The 23,909-nt window shown below is 43.7% G+C and overlaps 2 protein-coding genes across 2 annotated transcripts; one reads left to right on the top strand and one right to left on the bottom strand.

Annotated features, from left to right (window-relative positions):
• The first annotated feature begins 613 nt into the window (after positions 1-613).
• AMN1 (antagonist of mitotic exit network 1 homolog (S. cerevisiae)) lies at positions 614-13,904 on the top strand. The gene is made up of 6 exons (XM_010156129.1): positions 614-739; positions 3,555-3,699; positions 5,663-5,880; positions 9,155-9,211; positions 12,126-12,237; positions 13,743-13,904. The coding sequence occupies exons 1-6, from the start codon at positions 698-700 to the stop codon at positions 13,814-13,816; spliced, it is 648 nt and encodes a 215-aa protein (XP_010154431.1). The 5' UTR covers positions 614-697; the 3' UTR covers positions 13,817-13,904.
• Positions 13,905-17,896: 3,992 nt separating this feature from the next.
• Positions 17,897-22,238, bottom strand: METTL20 (methyltransferase like 20). The gene is made up of 3 exons (XM_010156130.1): positions 21,925-22,238; positions 18,914-19,044; positions 17,897-18,261 (listed from the first exon to the last, which is right to left on the bottom strand). The coding sequence occupies exons 1-3, from the start codon at positions 22,236-22,238 to the stop codon at positions 17,897-17,899; spliced, it is 810 nt and encodes a 269-aa protein (XP_010154432.1).
• Between the last annotated feature and the right edge of the window lie 1,671 nt (positions 22,239-23,909).

Raw genomic sequence — 23,909 nt, 5'->3', positions numbered from 1 at the left:
CACAAACTTGTTGATCTGTGATTTCCTGGACCCCACTAAACAGAAGAAATTCTGCCTTAGGTGGCAATCCTCTGTGATCAGATATAGTTATAAGCACAAGGTTAAAAAGGTTGAGCACAGGGTTACACAGCACAGTACGTATGAAGTACACACCTACTACAAACTAGGAGTGAACAAAATACTACATCTGAAAATATCTCCTTAATGTTTTTAACTGAGGTGAAATAGAGGTGCCTCTTCTCTGGAACTAGGTGCCCCAACCAAAGATTTTACTGCCTGCCGAGTGGAGGCTTAGCTGATGAAAGGCTTTTCTTGGAACTCGTGAATGTAATAGCAGCAAAGTCATGTTGTGATCTGGGTTGGTGATCGCAGTGAATGCGGCTACAGTGTTTGCCCACAGTTGTCTGGGGGACACATGCACAGATGGATCAGCCGGTTGACCCCAAAGGACAATAACGGAATTGGTGGTAGCGTGGAACAGCTGGAACTGATAAGGTTTGAAGGCAGCGTAGCTGGATGCAGAAGGTGACATCCTATGGCTTGATTGTTCTAATTCTAGTATGTAATGCCTATTTTTGACTGTACTGTAACTTTCCTTTATTTCAGATGCCTTCAGTGTTTGACAAAGAACCTTTCCAGATATGCTGCAGATATTAAGTCGTTGCCACCCAACATCAAAGATAAACTGATTAAATTAATGAGTAGTCAAGGGCAAATAACTGATTCAAATATCAGTGAGGTAAGAACCCATGCAAAACTATTTTATCTGTGACAGTTAATACACAAGGATGAACTAAACTGAAACTGTTTATGTTGCACAGCAGACAAATTCAGGCCTGCTTACTCTGCTCCTGTCTTCACAGGTTTTTTTTTCTTAAACTTCATAATGTTAATAGTCCTGTATTAGTGGTATTAAGATTATGTTTGTAGTGACAAGTAAATTAAAAATGTTCTCCCTTCAGTGATAATTGACTTCTGTGTAATCAGCTGACCTATATTATCCCTTTTCAATATTCGAAACTAGACTATTGCAAACCAGTCTGTGTTCCTGAATGTAGTGTGTTTCAAGAACCTAGTGCATAATCTAGTAATGAAAAGTTTCAGGAAGCTGTTCATTTCTCTTATGTTCTATCAACATTATGCACAAATCTCCATACAATTTGTTTAAATCTTGGTTCTTTGAATTGTGATGATGCTACAGCTTGAAATTGATAGTTCAAATTCTCTCATACCTTTTGCTCACTGCTGTGTATCAGTGTCTCAAAATGAAACCAGCTAATGACTTTTCTTTAGCTCTAAATTCAGGGACACGTCTCTCTTGGTATCTGATTACTGTTTCCTTGTTTAGCCTCAGAGGGAGGCGTGAGAATTGAGGAAAGCTAAAGGTTGGCCTTGGTGAGACAGAAAATGAATGACTCCCTGTTCATTCCTGCGCAGGCCTGTAACTTGGACGAGACAAGTAATAACGGTTTCTCAGTGTGAGAATAGTGAGGCCAGGACTTGAGAGAGAGTCAGAAGTACTGTGAAAAACTTCTGAACAGAAAATTTTATCTTTACTATGCAACATTTTTTGATTGTAAAAAGTAACTCTGAGTAAAAATCAGTCTTATTCATTTATCTTATTCTGAAAAATTTGAGTTGACAAAAATTTGCTTAGGCTATCTTTTCAGTAAGTAATCCTTTCTAAGGATTCTATAATCCCTATAGTTATAATTAAAACCATACCACTGTGTGTGTATAAATGCACAAAACTTATTAGGATATCTTTAGGCTGGAAATAACTAGAGACCTTCAGTTGCAGCTTTTTCCTCTGTCTCTTTGTAAAATCTCATCTGTCTTTGTCTTCATTCAGCAGTTGATCAGAGCCTTATCTTGGAGTCTGTTTTCCATCTGACATGGGATATTCTGTTCTGGTTCTTGTGTGTTTTTCCTGCTTCTGTTCCTGCAATTCTGCCCTTAGCTGTCATCACTTTTCTGGGGCATGTTATACCTTAGCTTTCCTTGCTAACAGTTTCCAGGTTTATCTCACTTGCATGTGAAAAAAAAAAAATGATAGCCACCTCATGGATTCTGGATCCATCCTGTTTCTCCATACCATTTTGCTGGTCAGTTTTCCTGTTCTTTCATTTTGGAGATACTCTTCTTGCTCGGCATAGCAAAAATAGCTTCTGTTGTTCAGCTTTTCTTACTACTCCTTGATCCCATTGTGTATAACCAGAGTAGTCCACGTGACACATTTGCAGTGTCTCAATTCGTCTTCCACATGGAGAAGTATCTTTTTTCTTTGTTATTGCTTGCATCCTGCCCTCTTCTTTCATAGTCTCCACAGTATTATGGCTAGATCTATTCTCTTGGAATTTTTCAGGCTATGCTATCTCATTAGTTTTCATGCATGTCCTTTCTTTGCTGTTGTTTAAGCATTTAGATTAAAGTTAAATTTTTTCCAGTTGAAATTCTGTTAACCTGCATGTATGCACGTATGCTTCTGTTTCATCTCAGCTCCCTGTCATTGCCCAGATTTGTGTTAGTATGCTTTTTTTTTTTTTTTTCTCCTTACTCTGCCTTTTGCTTGGAGCAGCCTTCTGTGATACGGATGCTAAACTCCTTATTCCAACTCCTTGTATCAGATCTATAAAGCCATTCAGCATGTGTTCACAGGATAAAAGTCTGTACTTTAATCTCCTGTACTCTGCGTCGAAACAGTCCTTTATCTAAAATTCAATCTTCTTTGAAACAGGTTAGATTTTAGTATATGCATTCGAAAACCTGATCTGACATTTGCCTATTGGTCTGAAGCACAGCTCAGCAAAGGTACAGATTGTTTGCACAAGAGGGGGTATAAACAGTATTTATTACACAGTAGTGAGAATCCTTGAAGGCTAAGTTAGAGGCAAGACATATGGCTGGTTTTCCTACAGTCTGAGGCCTTTCATTACTTTGGGTCTAAATTTCATAAGCGTCCTCTTGGGGAAGATTTCACAAAAACTCCAACCTATGGTCTCATGCGAGTGAAAGAGCCTACTTAATGAGGATTTGGTACCTCCTCGTGGTATGGTAATGAGTTTGCTTGTTTATGAGAAAAAGAGTGTGTGTGTGTAGCTGAGAAAATTACTCTGGGGCAAAATGTCTTTCAAATATTACGCTTATCTGTTCAGTGGGTTTAAGTTTTGGTCACGGTCAGTAATTTTTACACTTCAGATTTCTGCCATCAAAGTTGCGTACTAAGTCTGAGGGTATATCCTTGGTAAACATACCTGTGCTGGCAGAAGCACTAGTATTAGCAACTGTTCCACTAAAGTACTACTTCCACTGTTTAAAAAGTAGCATTAATGTGCTCCTACCCTAGACGTGATCACAGAAACTGAACGTTCATGCTGTAGGAAATGAACTGTTGCAGCAAATGTACCATATTTTCTGTAGAGTTTTTAGTTCCCGGGACTGGTAACCCCATCCTCTAGTGAGTATTTTTTAGAAGTTCTGTGCGGTGTCTAACCTTACAGGTATTTAAGGTAAAAACACGCCTGCTCTGTGACACAGCAGAGTTTTCGTTACAGGTGTTGCACCCTGCTGTTGAGTCTCTAGACCTCCGAGACTGTGATATTTCAGATAACGCGTTATTGCAGCTTTATAACTGCAAGCAACTGAAAAAAATCAACTTGAATTCTTGCAAAGAAAACAGATTGGGAATCACTTCTGAAGGTATGTTACCTGTGCACAGATAACTAGAATCTTATTTCAGGTTTATTTTTCTTTTTAGATTGGTGTAAATTGCAAAAAAATGTCAGGAGTAAATATTGCTTAAAAAAATCCCCAATGCCACACCAATTCTAATTAAAAGTCACTTCAGTGGTGTAAATTACAGGCCTAGAGCATGGATTATCTCATGAGAGAGTGCTATCAGGTTACTCTCATGCTAGGTTTCTGGTGAAACTGTGCTGCATTTGATCGTATTTTCCACTTCATCTGAATTATTCCTTCCTCAAAACTTGTTCCAGAGCCTTACCAGTAGAACTGGGATTGAAGTTTCAGGCTTGTGATTTCCTCAATTACTTCCACCTTTTTTTAATTAAATGTATTTGTTATTAAATAAGCTTATGGCATCTTCTCTGACTTAAAAGACTTGACTTGCTTTGCGACTTCAGTATTTGGGGTGTTATTTTTAACCTCCAGTTTCAAGTTGTATCAGGAGCTGTTAGCTTAAAAGAATTAAGCTGGCTGAGTTCTGTTGTCCATAAGTTTTGGTTTGTCTTTTGATTCTGCTTACTCCTTTGAGTATTCAGTGATTCTGACCCAAGCAAGTACTAGTTTTTGTATGTTTCTTTAAAGTTCTTACATAGTGACGTCCAAAAAGTGGATTCGTAACCCGGTGTACAACAGATTCTCACACACGCAGGAGAGGTTTTGTGTTTGTTTAGGCCTGGGTGCTAGGTAGATTTTCCATAGATCAAACACACCCAAAGGGGCTTTTTACACCATTTATATACACATTTTATAACCCCATTATCATATTAATACCTCCTACTGAATTTTGATTAGTTAGTCATTTACATATGATTGCCCAATCTAGTTGTAGCTAATACACATGCTCAGGGAAATGATCTTTACCTGGGCTAGGGTAGTCTTGACCTATGGGCATGGGGTGTGATTTTTAGTATTATAATGAAGGCAGTTCACTTTAGGACACCCTACAAGTAAGTTTTGTTTCCAGGATGGCCAGTGGGATAGTTGTCTTGCCAGGTTGTCAAGTAATTCATCCTATATACAATCAGTCCTGCATGTTCTCTCTATACAAGTTCCAGAGAATAGGGGCTTCAAACAACATGGTATCCTGTTCATTATCAGCTAATTAAGGCTAATGTAAACCATACACTATGCTAGCATAAGCTAACTTACGTTAGGTCAGGATGCCCCATATCAGTAACATTTCTTTATGACATTCCACGTTTTATTCCTATCTATCCAGAAGTGATGTGATTTTCTGTACTGCTGTAATCATCACGGCTCCATCATACTTGAAACAAATTCCTTTCACAAATTGCATCTTTAGTTCATGTACTTCTATTTTATTGACTAACTCCTAACACTTCTATGCACACATTTTGATTATTACTAACTCAGGGCTCTGAGGACATCAAGAGACCCTAATGGCCATGACTGGTTTCACCTGCCATGCCCACCTACATCAGCTGCCCATGGATCTTCAGTCCTGGCCTGAGCTGTGCCATAGCTGTACCTGGTTCCTGTCCTGCTTCTCAACTATGTTTTTTATTTCTTGGTCATTTCAGACATGACCTTGTACCTTGCTTTTTGCCTGATACCCATCATCAGTGGGACCTAGCACTACCACCAGTCCGCTTTCGAGCTATTGGCTTTTCTTCATGCACATGTAGAGGGGATACCTCATGTATATAATATCTCTCTGCAGTATGGAAAGGAATGAAGTGTTTAGAATTTTTTATCAACTCATACATTGTTCGTTCTCATTTTCTTTTTCTCATCCTTGAATTAAAAGAAACCAACCACAAAATTGTTTCCTTGTCCAGAGTCTTGCTGGCATGGCATGAGATGAACAGTAGGTGATCAGGGGACAGCATATTTGATTGAGCGTGGTGGTTATGTTAAAAGATGAATAATTCTTTAAATTGCTTTGTTTCTTTGGCAGGTGTCATAGCACTGGCCTTGTCCTGTCCTAACTTGCGTGAAGCATCTTTTAAAAGATGCTGCGATATAACTGACAATGGAGTTCTTGCTCTTGCACTCAACTGCCAGTTCCTACAAATAGTGAACTTGGGCAGCTGTTCAGGCATCATGGATGCATCTCTGCAGGCACTAGGAAAAAACTGCAAATTTCTTCACAGCGTGGACTTCTCGTCTACTCAGGTAATGTGGTAATTGGCCAGTTGATTTTTCTTTATTTTTGACGTGCTGGAGGGAAGGGATGCCATCCAGAGGGACCTTGACAGGCTGGAGAGGTGGGCCACTGCCAACCTCATGGAGTTCAACAAGGCCAAGTGCAAGGTCCTGTACCTGGGTTGGGGCAATCCTAAGCACAAGTACAGGCTGGGTGGAGAGTGGATCAGGAGCAGCCCTGAGGAGAAGGACTTGGGGGTACTGGTTGATGACAAACTGAACATGAGCCGGCAGTGTGCGCTGGCAGCCCAGAAAGCCAACCGTATCCTGGGCTGTATCCGGAGAGGTGTGGCCAGCAGGTCGAGGGAGGTGATTCTGCCCCTCTACTCTGCTCTGGTGAGACCCCACCTGGAGTGCTGCGTCCAGCTGTGGAGCCCTCAACATCAGAAAGATATAGACTGGTTGGAGCGAGTCCAGAGGAGGCCACGAAGATGCTCAGAAGGCTGGAGCACCTCTGCTGTGGGGACAGGCTGAGAGAGTTGGGCTTGTGCAGCCTGGAGAAGAGAATGCTCCAGGGACACCTGAGTGCAGCCTTGCAGTACCTGAAGGAGGCCTACAAGGAAGCTGGTGGGGGCTTTTTACAAGGGCCTGTAGTGACAGGACAAGGGGTAGCGGGTTTAAATTGAAAGCGGGGGGGTTTAGATTGGATATCAGGAAAAAATTCTTCACAGAGAGGGTGGTGAGGCACTGGGACAGGTTGCCCAGAGAAGCTGTGGACGCCCCATCCCTGACTCTCTTCAAGGCCAGGCCGGATGAGGCTTTGAGCAACCTGGTCTAGTGGAAGGTGTCCCTGCCCATGGCAGGGGGGTTGGAACTAGATGGTCTGTAAGGTCCCATCCAACCCAAACCATTCTATGATTACTGTCTGCTTTCAGTTAGGACAAACTGACCTGAATAACAGTACCATAGGAAGTCAAACAATACAAGCTCCCAGTAGATGTAAACACTCCATAACTAGTTCTAGTTCAAGAATGTTCTAAATGGCTTGTCAGAGTTATGTTATGGAGGCAGCATGGAAATAATGACATTTAAAATGTCAGGAAGGGCAGGAAAGAGGATTTAACAGCAGTTAGTATTTAGCATGAGAAAGGGAAAATGAGCTGCAACAGCAATACTGTAACGCACTTCATAATCACAGTAAGATAATGAAGTGGGGGAAGATGATTTTTTGAGGTAAGTGTAGTGTTCAGTTGACAGAGATGGAGCGTGATGACTTTGTGTTGAATGTGAGTCAAGCACAGAACATATTTAATGAAATGTCAGATCTGGAAAACACGTAGCAGGCTCTTATTTTAGATGCTGTTCTCCTTTCAGTTTTTCCAGAAGTAGGGCATCAAAAGTAAGTTAATATTTTCTTTGGTAACTTTTATGATGTGTTTCTTCAAACTTAGTTCATTACTTCTTTGTTCCCTTACCTCTCTCTTAACTTATGCAAAATAGCGAAGTTTCCCTGTATATGTTTTAAATTAGATGAAAGTTTTGTGAGTAACTGAGGCTGTGTAAGCCTTTGCTGGAGGTGCATTCACTCTGGTGAGAGCTGGTGTCTTTGTGGCTTGGTGCTAACTGCAGGGGGTTTATCCCCAGTGTAAGAGTGCATCCCATGCAGAGGATGGACAGGTGTGGCATTACAGGCAACGCACATAGGCACTTATAGAATCATAGAATCACAGAATGGTTAGGATTGGAAGGGACCTTAAAGATCATCTAGTTCCAACCCCCCTGCCACGGGCAGGGACACCTTGCACTAGACCAGGTTGCTCAAAGCCACATCCATGTTTCCACTTCATAGAGTAGGAAACACCACCGCAACGCTGTAGTAACAGTATAGCAGTGGCTGCTGCGAGCTCATACAGGGCAGTGAGGGGACTTCGCTCTAATACAGAGCTGGGTTCGTACTCGCACACCGTCATAACCCTATACTCACGAGCATTCAGGTGGTCTCTCCGGTGTTCAGGCACCACCAAGCAGGCTGGTCCACATTTGTTTTGATGACGTAGAGAATAAGGGGGACAGGGTATCAGGTCTTCATCACTTTGCTCGGGTCAGTCTTAGGTTGGTGACCATGCACTGGTTTTGGATGTGCCACTTTATACCTGTTAGAAGCTGACATTCTGTCCCACCTATGTGAGTTAGTAGAGTTTATTCGTTTACTGCCCTTTATCTCCTGGTCTGGGTGCCTTCAGGAGGTAAATGTGCTGTCATCTTGATGATCTGCTAAGATAGGAACTGACAATACCTGCCATTCTTCCAAGTCTTTATGCACCTCCGTGCTGGAACGTTCCTGTCCATTCTCCTCTCACACTGATCTGACCCTTTCTATTATAGTTCTGTACAGGAGATTTGCAGTAGGCACTGAGGCGATTTGTGCAATGAGAATAATCAAGTCTTTAAACAGAAATTGAGCTTGTGGTCTCTGGATTCTAGCTGTCAAATTTGGCTGAGCCCTCCTGTGTGTGTCTGACTACTACTCCTGCCATCTTACATAAGCTCAGTGAAAAAACCTGTGTGACGGATCTTGTTTCCAGTCCAGCTTTTGAACTGGGGAGGAAGTTCAATGAATTTGGTTCGCAGAAGGAAGCAAATACATTGGCCTTTCTGCCCTTTCTGAAGAGAGGAGTGTCTTTCGTCTCTCCCCTCTCGCAGGTAATCGTTGCTTCGTGCCTGGCTGTAGCCAGTCGCTTCGGTAAACCTTTTACTGCGGTTGTAGTAAGACTGCGTGCTGGAGCGATTTTTGTCTTCTGCAAATGTCTTGCTTCGAGCTCAGTAGAAGCAAGACAGCAGATAAGACTGCTGTGATTACTTTTCGTTTGTTTGCCAACCCAAGGAACTTCCTTCAGGAATGTCTCTAGCAATCCTGAAAACAGGAGAAAAATTGGTAGCGCAGAAGTGCTTTCAGCCTTGTAAATTAAGAGTGTCATGCTCTGACCATAATAGCATACCCCCTGTTAAATGAGACAAGGAAGCTGCAGAAATACCAGTTACACTGTTGGAAACATCCTGGTAGGAAGCTGGGCTGGATCACATGGCAGGAAAATGCAACAGTGTTTAATAGACAGAAAAAGCCATCCTTGGATAATTTTCTCTATAAGCTTAGTTAGGAAGAAAATACTGTAATGGTAAGTGTATTCAGTGCCTGCAGGGAGTGAATAAATTAATATGGGTTGTTTTTTTCCCCCCAAACAGCTGTGTTTGAAAAAAACTGAGCTTTAATTCATAGTTAATAACAACGTGTTTTTTTCTGTAGGTAACAGACGATGGCGTTGTAGCGCTGGTGAGTGGAACGTGTTCAAAGAATTTAAAGGTAACTTGCGTAATAACAAAGAAATTAACAAAAGCAAGTAACTGCATTTTTTAATTATCATCAGTGTTACTTCTGAGGGGTGGTTTCTATTGGCTGACTTCTGGCCTTGTTTGTGGACACACTTGCCCTGATTTTGGTTCTGAATTCTGTATTTTCTGTCTCTCTGTAGCAGTGCCCCAGACCATCTTTTTGAGAACTTCAGTGTTTTCAAAATGAGTTTTCCACTGTTCACTCTAGGATGCTTATTTTAACTCACATTGTTAGAGAACTGTGTAATAAATTCAGATGAATGCTTAACTTATTCCTTTGATTTCTTTGGGCTTATTTCTTGATTCTATTGAGCACTGAGGCAGAATTTATAATGTGGGTAACCTGAGAAATAGTTAGTACCTCTGCATTCTGTCATGCACCTAACTTGGGCCAGAGGCTTAACTTCACTGACAATATGTCAGGTAAGACAATCCCATTTCACTGACTTACTGTGAGTCATGTTTTTGTTTGGTGCCTACGGTTTTATAATTGTTCAAGCCAATGCTTCTGAGCAAACACCCTCAACAATATTATCACATGCTGTACAGCAAGGGTGTATAACCCTAAGGGAGAAGAAACTGCCTGGCCTATGCCCAGCCCTGCTTCTCTCTTGCAGTTAACTTGCTTCCCCTTTCTTCAGCAGGTTTTTGTCTTGACGTTAGTCTGGTCTCTTGACGTTAGTCAAGGCCTCACACATAGGTAACTCATGTTAACTCGTGAAATGTTAATGACTAACTCATGAAAGTAAATGTTAATGTCTAACTCATGAAAGCAGCTGTGAAAATTAAGTTCTCCTTGCATAAAGATTGTCTAGGCACTGAGACAGTGATAAAATAATGGAGAAGAGACATCCCATACCTCTTACCATAGATGATCTTCTACTTTTGTATACTGTATGTTTCTTATCTGTGTGTGGTTTTGCTTTTGTAAAGGCTAGTTCAGAATCCAAGCTATTCATCTAGAAACTAAGGTGGGAAACAAGTCACACTTTTACCATTTAATAAAAAACCCAACCCTAAAAAAAACCCACATCTGGCTCTACTGACAGTATTAATAACCTGGAAAAATAGAACTGTTTTTATGTCATTTGGAGGGTGAACAGTTAGATTTGGTTTTGGTTTTTTCGTGCTGATTTTGTCTGTCCTGGACATTCTTTTTAGTCTTTAAGTTTTGTGGTACAAGATAAAATTGTTATTTTTTCAGACCACCACTGTGATGTAGATTAGGTCGTTCAGACTAGGTCACTCTCAGAAGTCTTCAGTACATTTGTCTTAAAACACAAATACTGGGATAAGTTTTCATAAGTTTATTGTAGGAAGTTTGGGGGTTGCTGAGTAGAGCAGGGTTCTGTAAAGTTCCTAGAGGGTGCCTAGAGTGTTTTTGAACCATTTTCTTGTGTGTGTGCTGCACATGGATGCCTGTGGGAGCTGTACTAGATCACAAGAACAAATTAGGTAGCTCACATAAGACTTGGCTTCATCTGTAAGTGTTCAAGAAATTTAGGGTGAGGTGGTGAGCTTTGAATTCAGAAGAACTGGTGGGGAATTTGTCATGCCAGCCTGAACAGTAGTATGGATTTTGCTTGTTCATTTTCCTGTGCTCAATGCTTGTTTCCACTTTCTTAAAACCCATGTATCTAAATGCTTTTGCATTTGGTTTTTTTTTTTTAGTTGGGGGTGGTCTGTGCAGTTTTAGTAAGGCCAAATTTAATTTTTTTCTGTGGAATCACAATTTTAAAAACTAAAGTTGTGTTCTATCAGTATTAAAAGCTAGAATGGTTTAGGTCTCTTGGTTTGCAAGCAATAAGAAAAAGAAATTTGGTAGGGAATATGGAATTATTTTAGAGAATATGGAATTATATTATTTATATATACTACAATCTCTTCTTCAGTGTAACCTCCTTGTCTGTGTCACAATCCTCATACCTCTGTTGCATGTTATCAAATATGAATATAAACAGTGATCTAATGTCAGGTACATGGTGAAAAAACTAGGGTCCTAAAGTTCTCACTAGCAGGCAGATTTTTAAATGTCTTTACTTTGTTTAGAGGCATTCAGATTCCACACGTTACTTAGTTATTAAAATCCAAAACTATACATATATCAGCTGTTGTGTATCTTGCTTCTGTGAATACAGTTCTTGTTTTCTGTGTGATCATTCTGTGCAACGTTGCATTTATTACAAAGGTCCCTTTCATTTTGGTGCTCTTTCAAGATCCTTGGAGTTTGTCATTTGGAAAGAAGCTTTCACAATAAAACAGTTATAAGGCAGTTTGGAGGGGAAAAGAAGTTACAATAATCTGTTAATGTATTCTGAATATATCCTTTCTGTAGCACATACAACAGGTGGTAGTTACACAACGGCACAGAAATGAAGAGAGCAGGTTTTAGTCTAGTCTTGGAAGAAGTTCTTAGACTTCTTTTAGGAACTGTGTAGACAGATGGACACGGCCTGACAGATACAGGAACTTCAGCAGAGACTCATGAATCCTGCCTGCTTTGGGAGAAGCCAGAATTCAGTATGGGTTCTGTTCTTCCAAACAACGAATTTCTAGGAGAATGCGTGTTATAGGAAAACTGCTGGGACTCAAACACCGTAGGATCTCACTGAAGAGATTTCTCGGTTGTCTTGAGTGATGCACGTGTTTTGGAGATACTCGGGTTTATATTTGGAGTTTTGACTCCTCATAGAAAAGCTGTCTTTTTTTTCTTGAAAGTATGTTCCTGGTCTGTGCAGGACCACATAAGGGTCAATGCACAGAGGGGTAGTAGATCATAATTTCTTCTGGGTGGGGATCTCCAAAAATGTTTGGGCGAAGGAGAGATCTGCCTCCGAAACTATGGGCGCTCTGACAGGCTTTCGTTACTACTGTTTTCATAACAGGAGATCCACATGGAGCGCTGCGTGAATCTGACCGACGTCGCTGTGGAAGCGGTCCTTACTTGTTGTCCCAAGATACACATTTTTCTGTTCCATGGATGCCCATTGGTGACAGGTAGGTCAAATTGTGCAGGGAGGAAGAAGAGTAATTACTGCCTGATAGTGTCATCTTGCTCCCTGGGAAAGCACCCTATACTTTGTAAATAATCCCAAACAATCATAGAATCATAGAATCATAGAACAGTTTGGGTTGGAAGGGACCTTAAAGATCATCTAGTCCCACCCCCCCTGCCATGGGCAGGGACACCTTCCACTAGACCAGGTTGCTCCAAGCCTCATCCAGCCTGGCCTTGAACACTTCCAGGGATGGGCCATCCACAGCTTCTCTGGACAACCTGTTCCAGTGCCTCACCACCCTCTCCGGGAAGAACTTCTACATCATATCTAATCTAAACCTCCCTGTTTTCAATTTGTACCCATTACCCCTTGTCCTGTCACTACAGGCCCTTGTAAAAAGTCCTCTCCCAGCACCCTTGCAGGCTCCCTTCAGATATTGCAAAGCTGCAATGAGGTCTCCTCGGAGCCTCCTCTTCTCCAGGCTGAACAAGCCCAGTTCTCGCAGCCTTTCGTCATAGGAGAGGTGCTCCAGCCCTCTGAGCATCTTCGTGGCCTCCTCTGGACTCGCTCCAAGTGGTCAATATCCTTCCGATATTGAGGGCTCCACAGCTGGACGCAGCACTCCAGGTGGGGTCTCACCAGAGCAGAGTAGAGGGGCAGAATCCCCTCCCTCGACCTGCTGGCCACACCTCTCCGGATACAGCCCCGGATACGGTTGGCCTTCTGGGCTGCCAGCGCACACTGCCCGCTCATGTCCAGCTTTTCATCCACCAGTACCCCCAAGTCCTTCTCCTCGGATCTGCTCTCTATCCATTCTCTGCCCAGCCTGTACTTGTGCTTGGGATTGCCCCAACCCAGGTGCAGGACCTTGTACTTGGCCTTGTTGAACTCCATGAGGTTGGCAGTGGCCCACCTCTGCAGCCTGTCCAGGTCCCTCTGGATGGCATCCCTTCCCTCAAGGCGATCATAGGCAATCATAGGCGAAGCAGTGATCGTACTTAGAGATTTTTCAAAGCAGGGTGAGAGTTTTGAAACATGACAGCCTTCAGAGAGGGATTGTTTTTCTGTTGTTTTGGAGTTTGGGTTTTTTCTTTCCTTTTTTTCCCCCCCCATCAACACGCTGATGGAGACCCAAAGTTAATGATAAACTGCAGAAAAATGTGCTAGCATATTAAAGCCCTGTTCTGTTCCAAAATTATGGAATAGCATCCATTCAGGAAACAGTGGAATGGAGCAAGACAGGTCAGCCTGAAGAGAGTCTGTGATCTAGCTTGCATTTTTTAAGTTTGATTGGCTGGTGATGCTTTACAGTTACGTGACTAGAGAAAGAACCCAGTGGTTTTGAATTACTACAGGTACATCTGAAGTGTGATATTGTAACAGCAAGATAAGCATACATGCAGATACATAATTAATTGAAGTATTCTACTGTTTACATGATTTCTGAACTCTGCCTATAGATATTCTGAATGAATAACAAGACGTTCCTTGGTTCTTTTGCAGATCGTTCCCGAGATGTGTTAGAGCAGCTAGTCATATCAAACAGAATTAAACAAGTAACGTGGACTGTTTACTGATTATTTATCGTGTACGTGTGAGTGTAAAGTTTACAGAGGGGAGAGCTCTTCCAGGAAACAAGCACCTTGGAGAAATTGCTGGTGATTTTTGTACCACTAGATTGCTTCCCTCCTTTTTCACCCCCAGGGGTCTCCATCGCCATTCCAGTTCTTGCCTGTGAATCTGGGCTTCCCTGTTGTCTCTGCATCGCTGATCATACTTCGTTAAGAGGAATGTTAAACTATTATGCTGTAATTGCTCAGCCTCCTTGAAGTATCAGATTTGGCTACTGCTTACCATCTTGTAGCATCTTAGCTGCATATACAAACCCAATTTAACTAAGTCTCTGTTCTGAGGCTGTAGTCTGAGAGAGTAGTTGCAACTAGAAGTACCAAGCCCAAGCATAATATTAACGCTTAGGCAGAAGTGACTCTAAAGTCTGGGCTTTAATCTGACAGAAGTCAACAGGCAGAACTGGTGAATAGAGGTGGCATTAACAGCAGTGCAGCAATGCAAATGTATTTTTAAGTAGAAACAGTCGTCTTTCACCATGTGCTTTTGCTAGGTCTGGAAGAAAAACTGTAGGTACCTTGCTTTTGATGTTGCTGATGCTGCAGGTTGCTGGTTTTATTTACCATCAAATACTTGATGGATTTTTGTACATCCAAAAGTACAATCTGTGAACATGTAAACATAAACTTGCTTTGAAATTGCTGTGGTATGTTCACAAGTTTCAGAGCAGTAGCTATGACCAGTAAAGTAATCTTGTATATGGGCAAATACTTATTTGCTCTGGCTTTTGCCTGTATTCCTGCATGAAAATCCTTGTAGGGAACAAAACACTGGTACTCATAAGTGTAGCTGTGATTGAAATAGGACCAAATTTCATGTCGGAGTACATGAATCTCAGGATGGTAGAGTTCAGCAGAGCGTGTGTTCTGCTGTATGCAGTTCATTCTATCTCCAGTGGCCTCCAGAAGCTGAAAATAGCAACCACTTATATATTGCTCAATTAAAGAAAAAAAAAATTAGGAGTGTAGCATGAGTTTCCTCCATGATGGAGCAGTGCTGTCTTGTAAATCACGTTCGTTGGCGTTCAGACAGCATAACCTCGGCCGAGACTCCGGTTTTCGACAATACACTTTTTTAAATGCTAGCAGTTTCGGCATTACACAGGGCAGGTAGCACACTGTGGTGATACGCTGCATCTGGAAGTATCAGGAATTACCTAGGGTGGTCTTACATGGATCTGATGGCACTTAGAAACCCGTGGGTTTAGGCAACCATAAGGAACGTGTTTACTTTATAATTTAACGCTTGTCATAGCCACCCTCATTTTAAGAGTTGCAGAAATAAACCAGTCTTCTACAAATGTATTTAAGCTTCAGGTCAAATTGCATGGAAGAGAATAATATATGTTGCATCCAGTAATATTAAAGGATATTATGATGTCTGACAATAATCTCATTGTTCTTCTGTTGATGATATTGTTCATGGGAGAGCAAATCCATTTAGAAAAGCTGTTCAACTGAAAGCATGATTTCCAAACTCCAGTGCCTAAATCAGTAACTCTTGTTGCATTCAGTACCATGGCTCAGCCCAGTGACAGCTGCGTTCCTATGATACCTGTAGGTATAACTGTACCAGTACAAACCATTCCAGCAAACAGGAGAGGTGGGGTGTGCTACAGTAGCAATTAGGATCTGAAGGCTGCAATCGCAGCACATCCTTGGACCAGACAGAGGCCTAAGAACCTGACCTACCACATTCTATTCCCTTTTAGGGAAAAAGAGTAGGGTGGTTTTTTTCCTGTGAAATCCCTGGAATCAATCAGTGCCCATCATTCCTTTGAACTTGTGGGCATGAGCTGGCAATAAATTTGTTTTGCACTGGTTTTGTATTGATCCCTCTAGCTGATTAGGCAGCAGCAATGACACACTGGGTAATTGTGTCAAGTAAGTAAAGCATAAGGATCAGGCTGCTGGCCCTGGTTTCAGGAAGGGTGCCACAGAAAGAGTAGAATTGTAGGCAAACTCAAGTGGGAAGGGGGCCTCGTGAGGTTTCTGATCTAACTTCCTGCCCAAGGCAGGGCCAGCTCAGAGCACAGACCAGCTTAGTCAGGGCTTTATCCAGCCAAGTCTGGAAAAACTGAAAAGCCTTCACCACCTTTTGAGGCAACTTGTTCCACAGCTTGACTGTATTCATGGTGGAAAAAAAGCTTTCCTTGTATACTGTTTGACCCTATTTTGTTTCAACTTACACCCTTTCTCACCGGAAGAGCCTGGCTGTCATCCTGACAGCTTCCCCATAGGTGTGGGCAGGCTGCTTACAGGCCCCTTGAAGCCCTCTCTTCTCCACGCTCAACAAGCCCAGTCCCCTCGGTCAGGTATCGTTAAGACATGTATCTATAACACAGTGCGGTGACGGTCACCAGACTCTCATCTGAGTGCTACATCCAGAAAGAAAATTATACATTAAGATAATGTAAAGCAGCTAAAGGTGGAAGGCCCCCTAAATCTGTAACATCAAAGGACACCTAAAAAATCCCTGTCTGTGGGACAGTGCTGCTGCTAACCTCTCACTGGCAGAGTTGTCCTTTTTTCCACTGCTAAAGGTGTGACTTTGTGGCGTATCCTCACCTTCTGCTTAAAAATCTGTACAACACTGCAATGAATTAACACTGTATTTTTAGGTTAGAGAGTTTAACGTAAACCACGTTAAATGCTTCACTGTCACAGCTTGAGTCTGCTCCCTCATGTGTTTATTACTAGCAGAGCTACTGGAATATTTTTTGATTTGGGTTAAATCACATTTGTTTTCAACAAATGTTTACAAGCACTGGGTGAGGTGGGAGAACTGTATGCACTTATCACTTCATATTCTGTGTTGTTTGGATATTGTTCTTGTTGTAAAGTGTTAGGTGAGCACTGCTGAACACACATATTGTCTCTGAAGGTTAAAGCTTCCAGTTTATAAGCTTCCACCTTATCACCTGGCATTTGGGTAGTAGGAGGTGCGTTGTGTTCCATCCTGCAGTTACTAGTTCCCCATCACCGCTCAGTCAGGAGTTAACTGCTAAAGGTGACATTTCCTTCAAGACTCCTCTGAAAACACTGGTTTCGTTTTCAGATGGCTGCATTTTAAACATGCACATCCATTTTTTTTTTTCCACCCTGCAGAGGGTTCTTCCTTGACAGCTGTAGCTGAGAAGGCTGCTGAAACTTGTCCAGCTTCCCCTCAAGAGAAAAACAGTGATACCCAACTTTTACTCCCTGTTTTTATTTCGTTATCTTCTGTTCAGAAATATCACAGAAGGAAGGATTTCTTCACCCCTCACCAGCCTCCCAGGATGATAGATTGCCTTTTTCACTCCTGCAATGCCAGGGAAGGTAGATCACTTGACCCTACTCTCTAGGGGAGAAAGTTACCTTGTAACTACTACTATTTAGTTACTTTCCACTTACTAAAAACTTTTACTGTGGCTGGAGTTCAAGAAGGGTGTTATAGGTTTGTGTTCAACTCCTACATCAGCACTCTGGCAGCTTCAAGGAACAGTAAGTTTTTATTAGAGGGGAGGGGGAGATTCAGATTAGTTGCTTTCACATTCAGAAGAGATACCCAGAAAAAGAGCAAGGCACTTTTAAGTTGAGCACAGTATGAGCTTATAACCTCCCGCTGAGTCTTATGAAGGACAGCAATAGTTTCCTCGGGAAATAAGGTGGGAAAGTCAGTGAAAGCAGAGCAGTGATGTTCCAGCCACCGCCTTCAGCCCACAGCAGTGTGCTGGGCATCCGAAATGTTTTGCAGTAGCGTCAGAGAGCAAGACATGAACACACAAGATAAACATCAGGCATGCAAACCCTTACGTGTAGCTTGCCTTTGGATCTGTACTTCAGCGGAGGCCCCTTGGAATAAAGTTTGCATGTAGTTTTTACCTCAAATGGAGCGAAAGCCTCAGCGAGCATGACTGAAACCAGTACAGTGAAGGCAGAGTCATCTATTTTGCATCAACAGATGCATTCCATGTTTAATTCCCGCTCATTTTACATACTGACAAAAAAAGCCAACCACGTGGGAAAAAACTCATTAGAAAGCCAGCTTCAATGGTTTTCTAAGCTATTTGGGGGCTGATAACTCCAGACGATACTTGACGTTAATCCATTGTTTTCTTGTCTTGTATACTCGGGAAGTGAATACTCTATAACTTTGTGCAACTGGCTGTGAATGCTGTGGTTTAAAAACTGGTGCCTGCCAGGGTCACCAATCAGCACTTCAGTTTGCTGCATCCTGATGCATTTCGTCAGCCAGCGGTGCAGCCCGTCAGCGAGCTGTTCATCGTAAAACATGTCTCCTAGAACAATGAGGTCCCAGTTGCCAGCCTCGGAATTAATGATGTTCTTAATGGCGATGGGGAAGGGATTCAGGTGATTGAGTTCGCAGTTCAAGATCATCGCCATTCCTGCAACTGAAGTCCAAGTACAAGGAAAGTTACATTTTCGGACTCTGCCATTCGGCCCCCTTATATTTCCTTGACTCATCTTTCAGTTTCATCTCTTAAATAATTTTCTTTATCATTTCTAGGGACTTTCATTATGGGTCAACACCTGGCATAAAAGTGATAGAATGTTATTCTCATTGCACCATGACACAGGGAAGAACTATTCTGGAATGGCTACCAATGGAAGCCAACCACAGAATCAAACCAGAATGTCCAACTGCCTTAATCTATGGGTAGACCTCCTCCCTAACCATGAGTAATTCAATTATGAATAAACTGAATTCATAAGCCAATTATGGGAAAAGTCTGGGGGGAAAAGGTAAAAACTTATGCCCCAACGTGAAAGTCAACTTGCTGCCGGGGCTTGGAGTTCTCTTTGAAACCAGCCGTGGTGGCGTACAGACAACACTGCTGTTTGTTCATTCTACGGAGACACGCTCGGTGCAGGAGGGGCTGAGACAACCCAGCTGCTGACACTGGCAAAGAATCCATTCATCTTTTTACCATTCTTACAACTCCGTTTTGAACCTGAACTTTTCTCAAATGGAGCAAAGAACAGTCAGTGTCAAATGTGCTTTGAAAAAATACCTTTACACAGAGATGAAAAAAAAGGCCTTACTAGGGTCGATGTCATTAGCGAGGACTTGCGATGCACCACTCATCACAGCAGCTATTGCTGTTGCTCCACATCCACTTCCAAGATCCAAAACCGATCGTCCTTTAACGACACGTGGGTTGTCTAAAATATACCTGAAAAGAAAGACACTGAAAGCCGTGAACACAACTATGCGAGTTTCCAGTTTGCATGGCATTGCGTAAGAGTTCATGTCATACGTGTAACGAGGCGGGGCATCTTAAATGTCCACGTCTGCAGCTGGTACACAGCTCCTTATTTGTCTCCACTGATTAAAAAGATTAAGAACCACTGTCTTCCTCCCTTACTCCTCCCTCCCTCCCTCAAAGACATCCAGCCAAATAAGCAACAGTAAACTGTTGGCAAGGATTTGTAGGAATTCAGAGTAATTTGAAGAAACATGCAGATGTATTCACGGTGAGTACTGCACCCCTCAGAAGACAAGACCTCCCCGCCACCCTAAAATACTGCTTATGCAGCTGCTTGGAAGAAGAGGAATTTCTCCTCTTCTCCTGAGCCATGCAGACACAGATGCAGTTACTTCTGGTCTGCTTAGTATTGTTCCTGAGCAGCAACAAGAAAATGAGCGTAGAGCAGCTGTGAGCAGGAGTATCTTCATCTAGTTGCTGACACCTGCCAAGAGGAATCGGCAAGCAAAACCCTCTGGGCTGGGAGTGGAGAACTGAGAGAAGGCAGCAGCGGTTGTTGTTAAACACTACGAATCATATAGCCGTTACTGAGGGCCCAGAACTGGTAACAATTGCCTTGAAATTCAACCTCCTGCGAGGGGGAAGGGCCCTGACTGACACAAATTACTGCACACGGCCAGAGATTTACTACCAATTCCCATAACTCCTGTCCAAATAGAAACAGGAAAGGATTCCACATCTGTGCTGTTTCCCGGCACAGAGGGCGATGGCCGGCTTTGTGCAGCGCCGCTGGCAAGCACAGCCTCTGCCAAGGGGATCCGGTGCAGAGACCCAGAATGGAAATGTTAAGATTGGTGTAAATGGCGAAAGGCTGGATGGGAATGTCTGGGTCTAGAAGCACCAGTAGGAATGGCAGGAGGAGGCCTAATCAGTGTCAAGTGATGGTGGCACCAAATCCCAGCACATAGGTGTACAGATTCCCAGGAGCCCAGACTGGGAGAACAGAAGACCACCTACCTTCAAACGAAACAGTTCAAGCATTAAGAGACAATAACATAAAGGTCGAGACCAGGACTGAAGATACAAAATACCCAGATCACCAACCCAGGAGGGGTGAGGAGGAGGTGACATCCCATGCCTCTTGTCTCATGTGCAAGGAATCTACCAGACAGCTGGGACACTCACAGCTTGGTGCTTCTGGGTATGCGGTTATGGATCCAGTGAGTGAAACTGCCCGAGTGCTAATGAAACCCACCTCCTCCCGTGGGGTCTGGAACCAGCTTTCTTACACTGTGGCCATCACGTTGCAGCATTATCTGCTACTTTAAAGATCTACAGATTCTCTTTTCTGAGGGCACCCAGGCAGGACACTTGTGCAGCAACTCAGCAACACCCCCCCCTGAGGCCATCATCCCCTCTGAGGACAGCCCCTGGTCTGGGGCAGAGCACAGGGGTGGGACCTCAGCAGAAAGGGCTCCGTTGCCCGTTTCTAGGGGCTCCGCTTGGATTTACAGCAGTAGCTGGTGTAGAGCATGATCTGGCCCAGCGCTGCCAGCGCCTTCTTCCCAGCCGAGCGGTTCTCAAGTTACCGCTAATGACTGTGACGGCTTCAGAGGGCTGGAACCTGCGTCTCCCCTGCCATGGACACAGCACACTCTGTGGGCTGTCGTGCTGGGTTAATGAGACCTCTTAGGTTACACCAAGAGGAACAGCTTGAAAGAGGAGACTCCTGGTGTGGTGGAAATGCCAGCTGCGAAACGAGCACAGTTACAGAAGCAGCATGGGTTCATGCTTCCTTTTTACTTTTCCAGATTATGCAGCTAATTCCTGACATTCCCAGTGCATCAAATAAGGGCATAAGCAATAAGTCAGTAAAGTGGTAAAATGCCAGCTAATTACTGCTACCTAAACAGCTGGGCATACGAATTGTAACGATAACAGAATGCAGAGATCACCTTACCTAATTTAATTAGGTAATGTTTAGAAGAACTCTAGTTCATCTATGCAGCAGGCTAATCAACTCCCAATTTAACCGCAAGACTCGTCTTTTTCCTGGTCAAAACCACCTTCCTCTTTATGCTTTCTTGCAGAAAAACAGCAAAGCCCCAAATCAGCTCCTTCCCTTTCATCCACATGGGGAATCTCTGAGAGCTTGTTCTTTGCTATAACAATTACGAACCTTTTCTGCTGCCCAAAGGGAGAGATTTGATTTTACAGAATAAAAGAACTCTACCTAGTTCCTGGGAATCGGGAACACTGGAGACATTTTGACAGTAAGCGGCCAAAATCAAAAGGTGGCTTCCGATGTGACTAAAAGGCAGCCACGCTAAGGCTGCTGCAATCCTAAGTGAGGAAGAGTGATTCAGGCTAACCAGCACTCCAAGCGCATCAGCATAAACCTGCTTTTCTCAACAGAAAACACACACGTCCACACTCCTGCCTGTCTCCTGTGAGAAAAATAACCAACCCACGTGTTAGGACAAATTAGCAATCCTCCTGTTTGGAGCAACGAGTGACAGAATTAACCCCCTCGCTAGGTTTTGATGGTAGCTGCACAGCCCTTCCACAGAGGCAACTTCAGCCCTGCTGTCAACGCATGCATCCCCACTGAAGACAACAGATTTCAGCTTAAGAGCCGTGAGTTATTCTATAGGCAGCAGGCGCCGAAACTTCACCGCCAACCAGCGGAGATGGCGCCTCTCCTGTACGAGCAGAGCTGAGCACAGATAACGTGCTCTCACGGATAACAAGGCAAATACGCATCACTGGGATTCACTACAGAGCCAGGGCTGACATCCTGGTCCACAGCAGACTGGACTTAGAACTTCGGCGATGCGTACTGCGTACCTGGAGAGGGCTTGGCCTCCTGGCCAGTAAATTGCCCAGAATGGGTCCCCATAAGGCCACAGGTCAGGTTTTTCCCTCCAGAACCTGCAGCGAGGGGTAAGGAGGCGCAGTCGTATCTCCGGCGTGAGGTGCCCGCTGCTGGTGACCTCCGTGTTCTCCTCCAAAAATGCTCTCACCTCGGGGTCCAGAGACTTGCCGGCGTTCCAGTGGCAGCAGCGCTTCCAGCATAGAGAGGGGCCTCCCTTCCTGCTCCTCCAAGCCTTGGCAAAGGTGTTCTGCCCACCCAAGAGGAGGAGCCGCTTCCAGCCGCCCATATCTCCCCGAGGACAAACCCTCCCCAGGAGAGCTCAGAGCACAGCTTCTCTGAGGCAGGCGAGGAGGCAGAGCTTGAAACAAACTCACGGGATGTTGTTTTTCATAGCGGTAGGTGACAGTTCCTGAAAGGAGAACAGAGCTGCCTAAGTGGTGCTTCTTCAGTGGCTTCAAGGCTAGGCACCACCGGTGCTTTAGGAAGGAGGTTGGCATGCTGTTGTGCAACCATGAACTTGTTCCCTGCCTCTGCCCAAAGATCCTCTGAATTGTGAAAGAAGGGGTATTTAAGGAGGAAGCTATCGAGAGAGACATTCAGGAGAGCAGAGCGCCCTTAGTGGGACAGCTGATGGAGCTAAATCAACATCTCCTTCGCCTTGAAGATACACAGACAGCAAGCTACTCCCCTTGAATCCTCAGATGTTGCTCTAGGGCTTTGGTATGGCAGGGCCTAAGGGCACAGCAAAGGTTTTCAGTGGGTTGTTGGAGAGAAGCCATTAATTACAAGTGTTGTAATAGTGATGAGTCTTTTACATGAAAGCATCTTTTGAAAGTCAGGCAATTACAGGATTTCCTCAAAACTTACCTTTCTCCCTCAGATTTGTCAGGCTGCCAGCTATCAATCAGGAAAAAAAAAAAAAAATATTAGCCCCAAACTTTAATCAGAATACTCCCAATTTGCTGCATTTCAGCCTGTATTTTAAAGGATCCATTAGTCTTTCAATGCACTAGTCTCATGTGGATGCCATCAGCTGTGGCAGAAAGTAGACCTCCATCACTGCAGCCACTCCCTGTGAGAAACACCCTCCAAGCCATCTAAAGAGAGAGAAGCTGAACCCAACACATTAAAAAAAATAAGCTTTTAAACAGTGAGACAGTCAGACTGGATGAGCTCATGCTCAAAGGCCGCCTGACACCACTCAAGGCCAGTTTTCAGGTCACAGACAGTGCAGAGCATGTAAGAATCAGGAGAATGGAGAGTCACAGCACGCAGGGGAAAGGCGAGCGAAGAAGAACCACTCAGCACCTCCTCACCATCACCACGCCATCCTCATCCACCACCTCTCGCAGACGCTGGGCCTTTCTGACGCTGGTCCTGGGAGTATCCCTACCAAGCAATGGCCTGGAGAGAGAGAGCAACCGTTTTCCTGCCTTCCTGCTCAGATCTCCCCCTTCACCCATCCTTTACTATTTGGTACCTTTTCTCCTTCCTCATCTTGCTCTCCAGTTTCTTATCAATAACAGGGACTAGCTCCAGGGGGTGCAGCTTCTGAACATCCCCCTAAGCCGATGACCAGAGAAGCGCTGGAGGCCCGTGCTTCCGCAGCAGCAAGACTACGAGTACGAACAGACACAAGAGAAACCGCTATTTTGCGATTGTTTTCTCTCCTCCGCAGTGGTTTTCATGAAAAAGCGGAATGATGCACGAAGAAAATCAGCCTCAGCCCATCCCTGCCAATTATTCACAGCAGAAGAATGGTGGCCAGCTTTGCCATCTGCTAGGCTGTCCTTTAAAAAAAACAGACAAAGGGACAACAGGAAAAATATGCTAACAAACCAAAACCTGACACTTGGTATTTCATGGCTTCACCGTTTTCCTGTATCTTTAGTAGGAGTTCCCACGTGTTTAGTGATGTTTTTGTTGTGTGCTGGCCTCTGCCTTCGGTACCGGGTTT

This window comes from Eurypyga helias, unplaced genomic scaffold, assembly GCF_000690775.1.
Source record: "Eurypyga helias isolate BGI_N326 unplaced genomic scaffold, ASM69077v1 scaffold6767, whole genome shotgun sequence".
Lineage (NCBI taxonomy): Eukaryota > Metazoa > Chordata > Aves > Eurypygiformes > Eurypygidae > Eurypyga > Eurypyga helias.
This window is presented reverse-complemented; position numbering and strand designations above follow the sequence as displayed.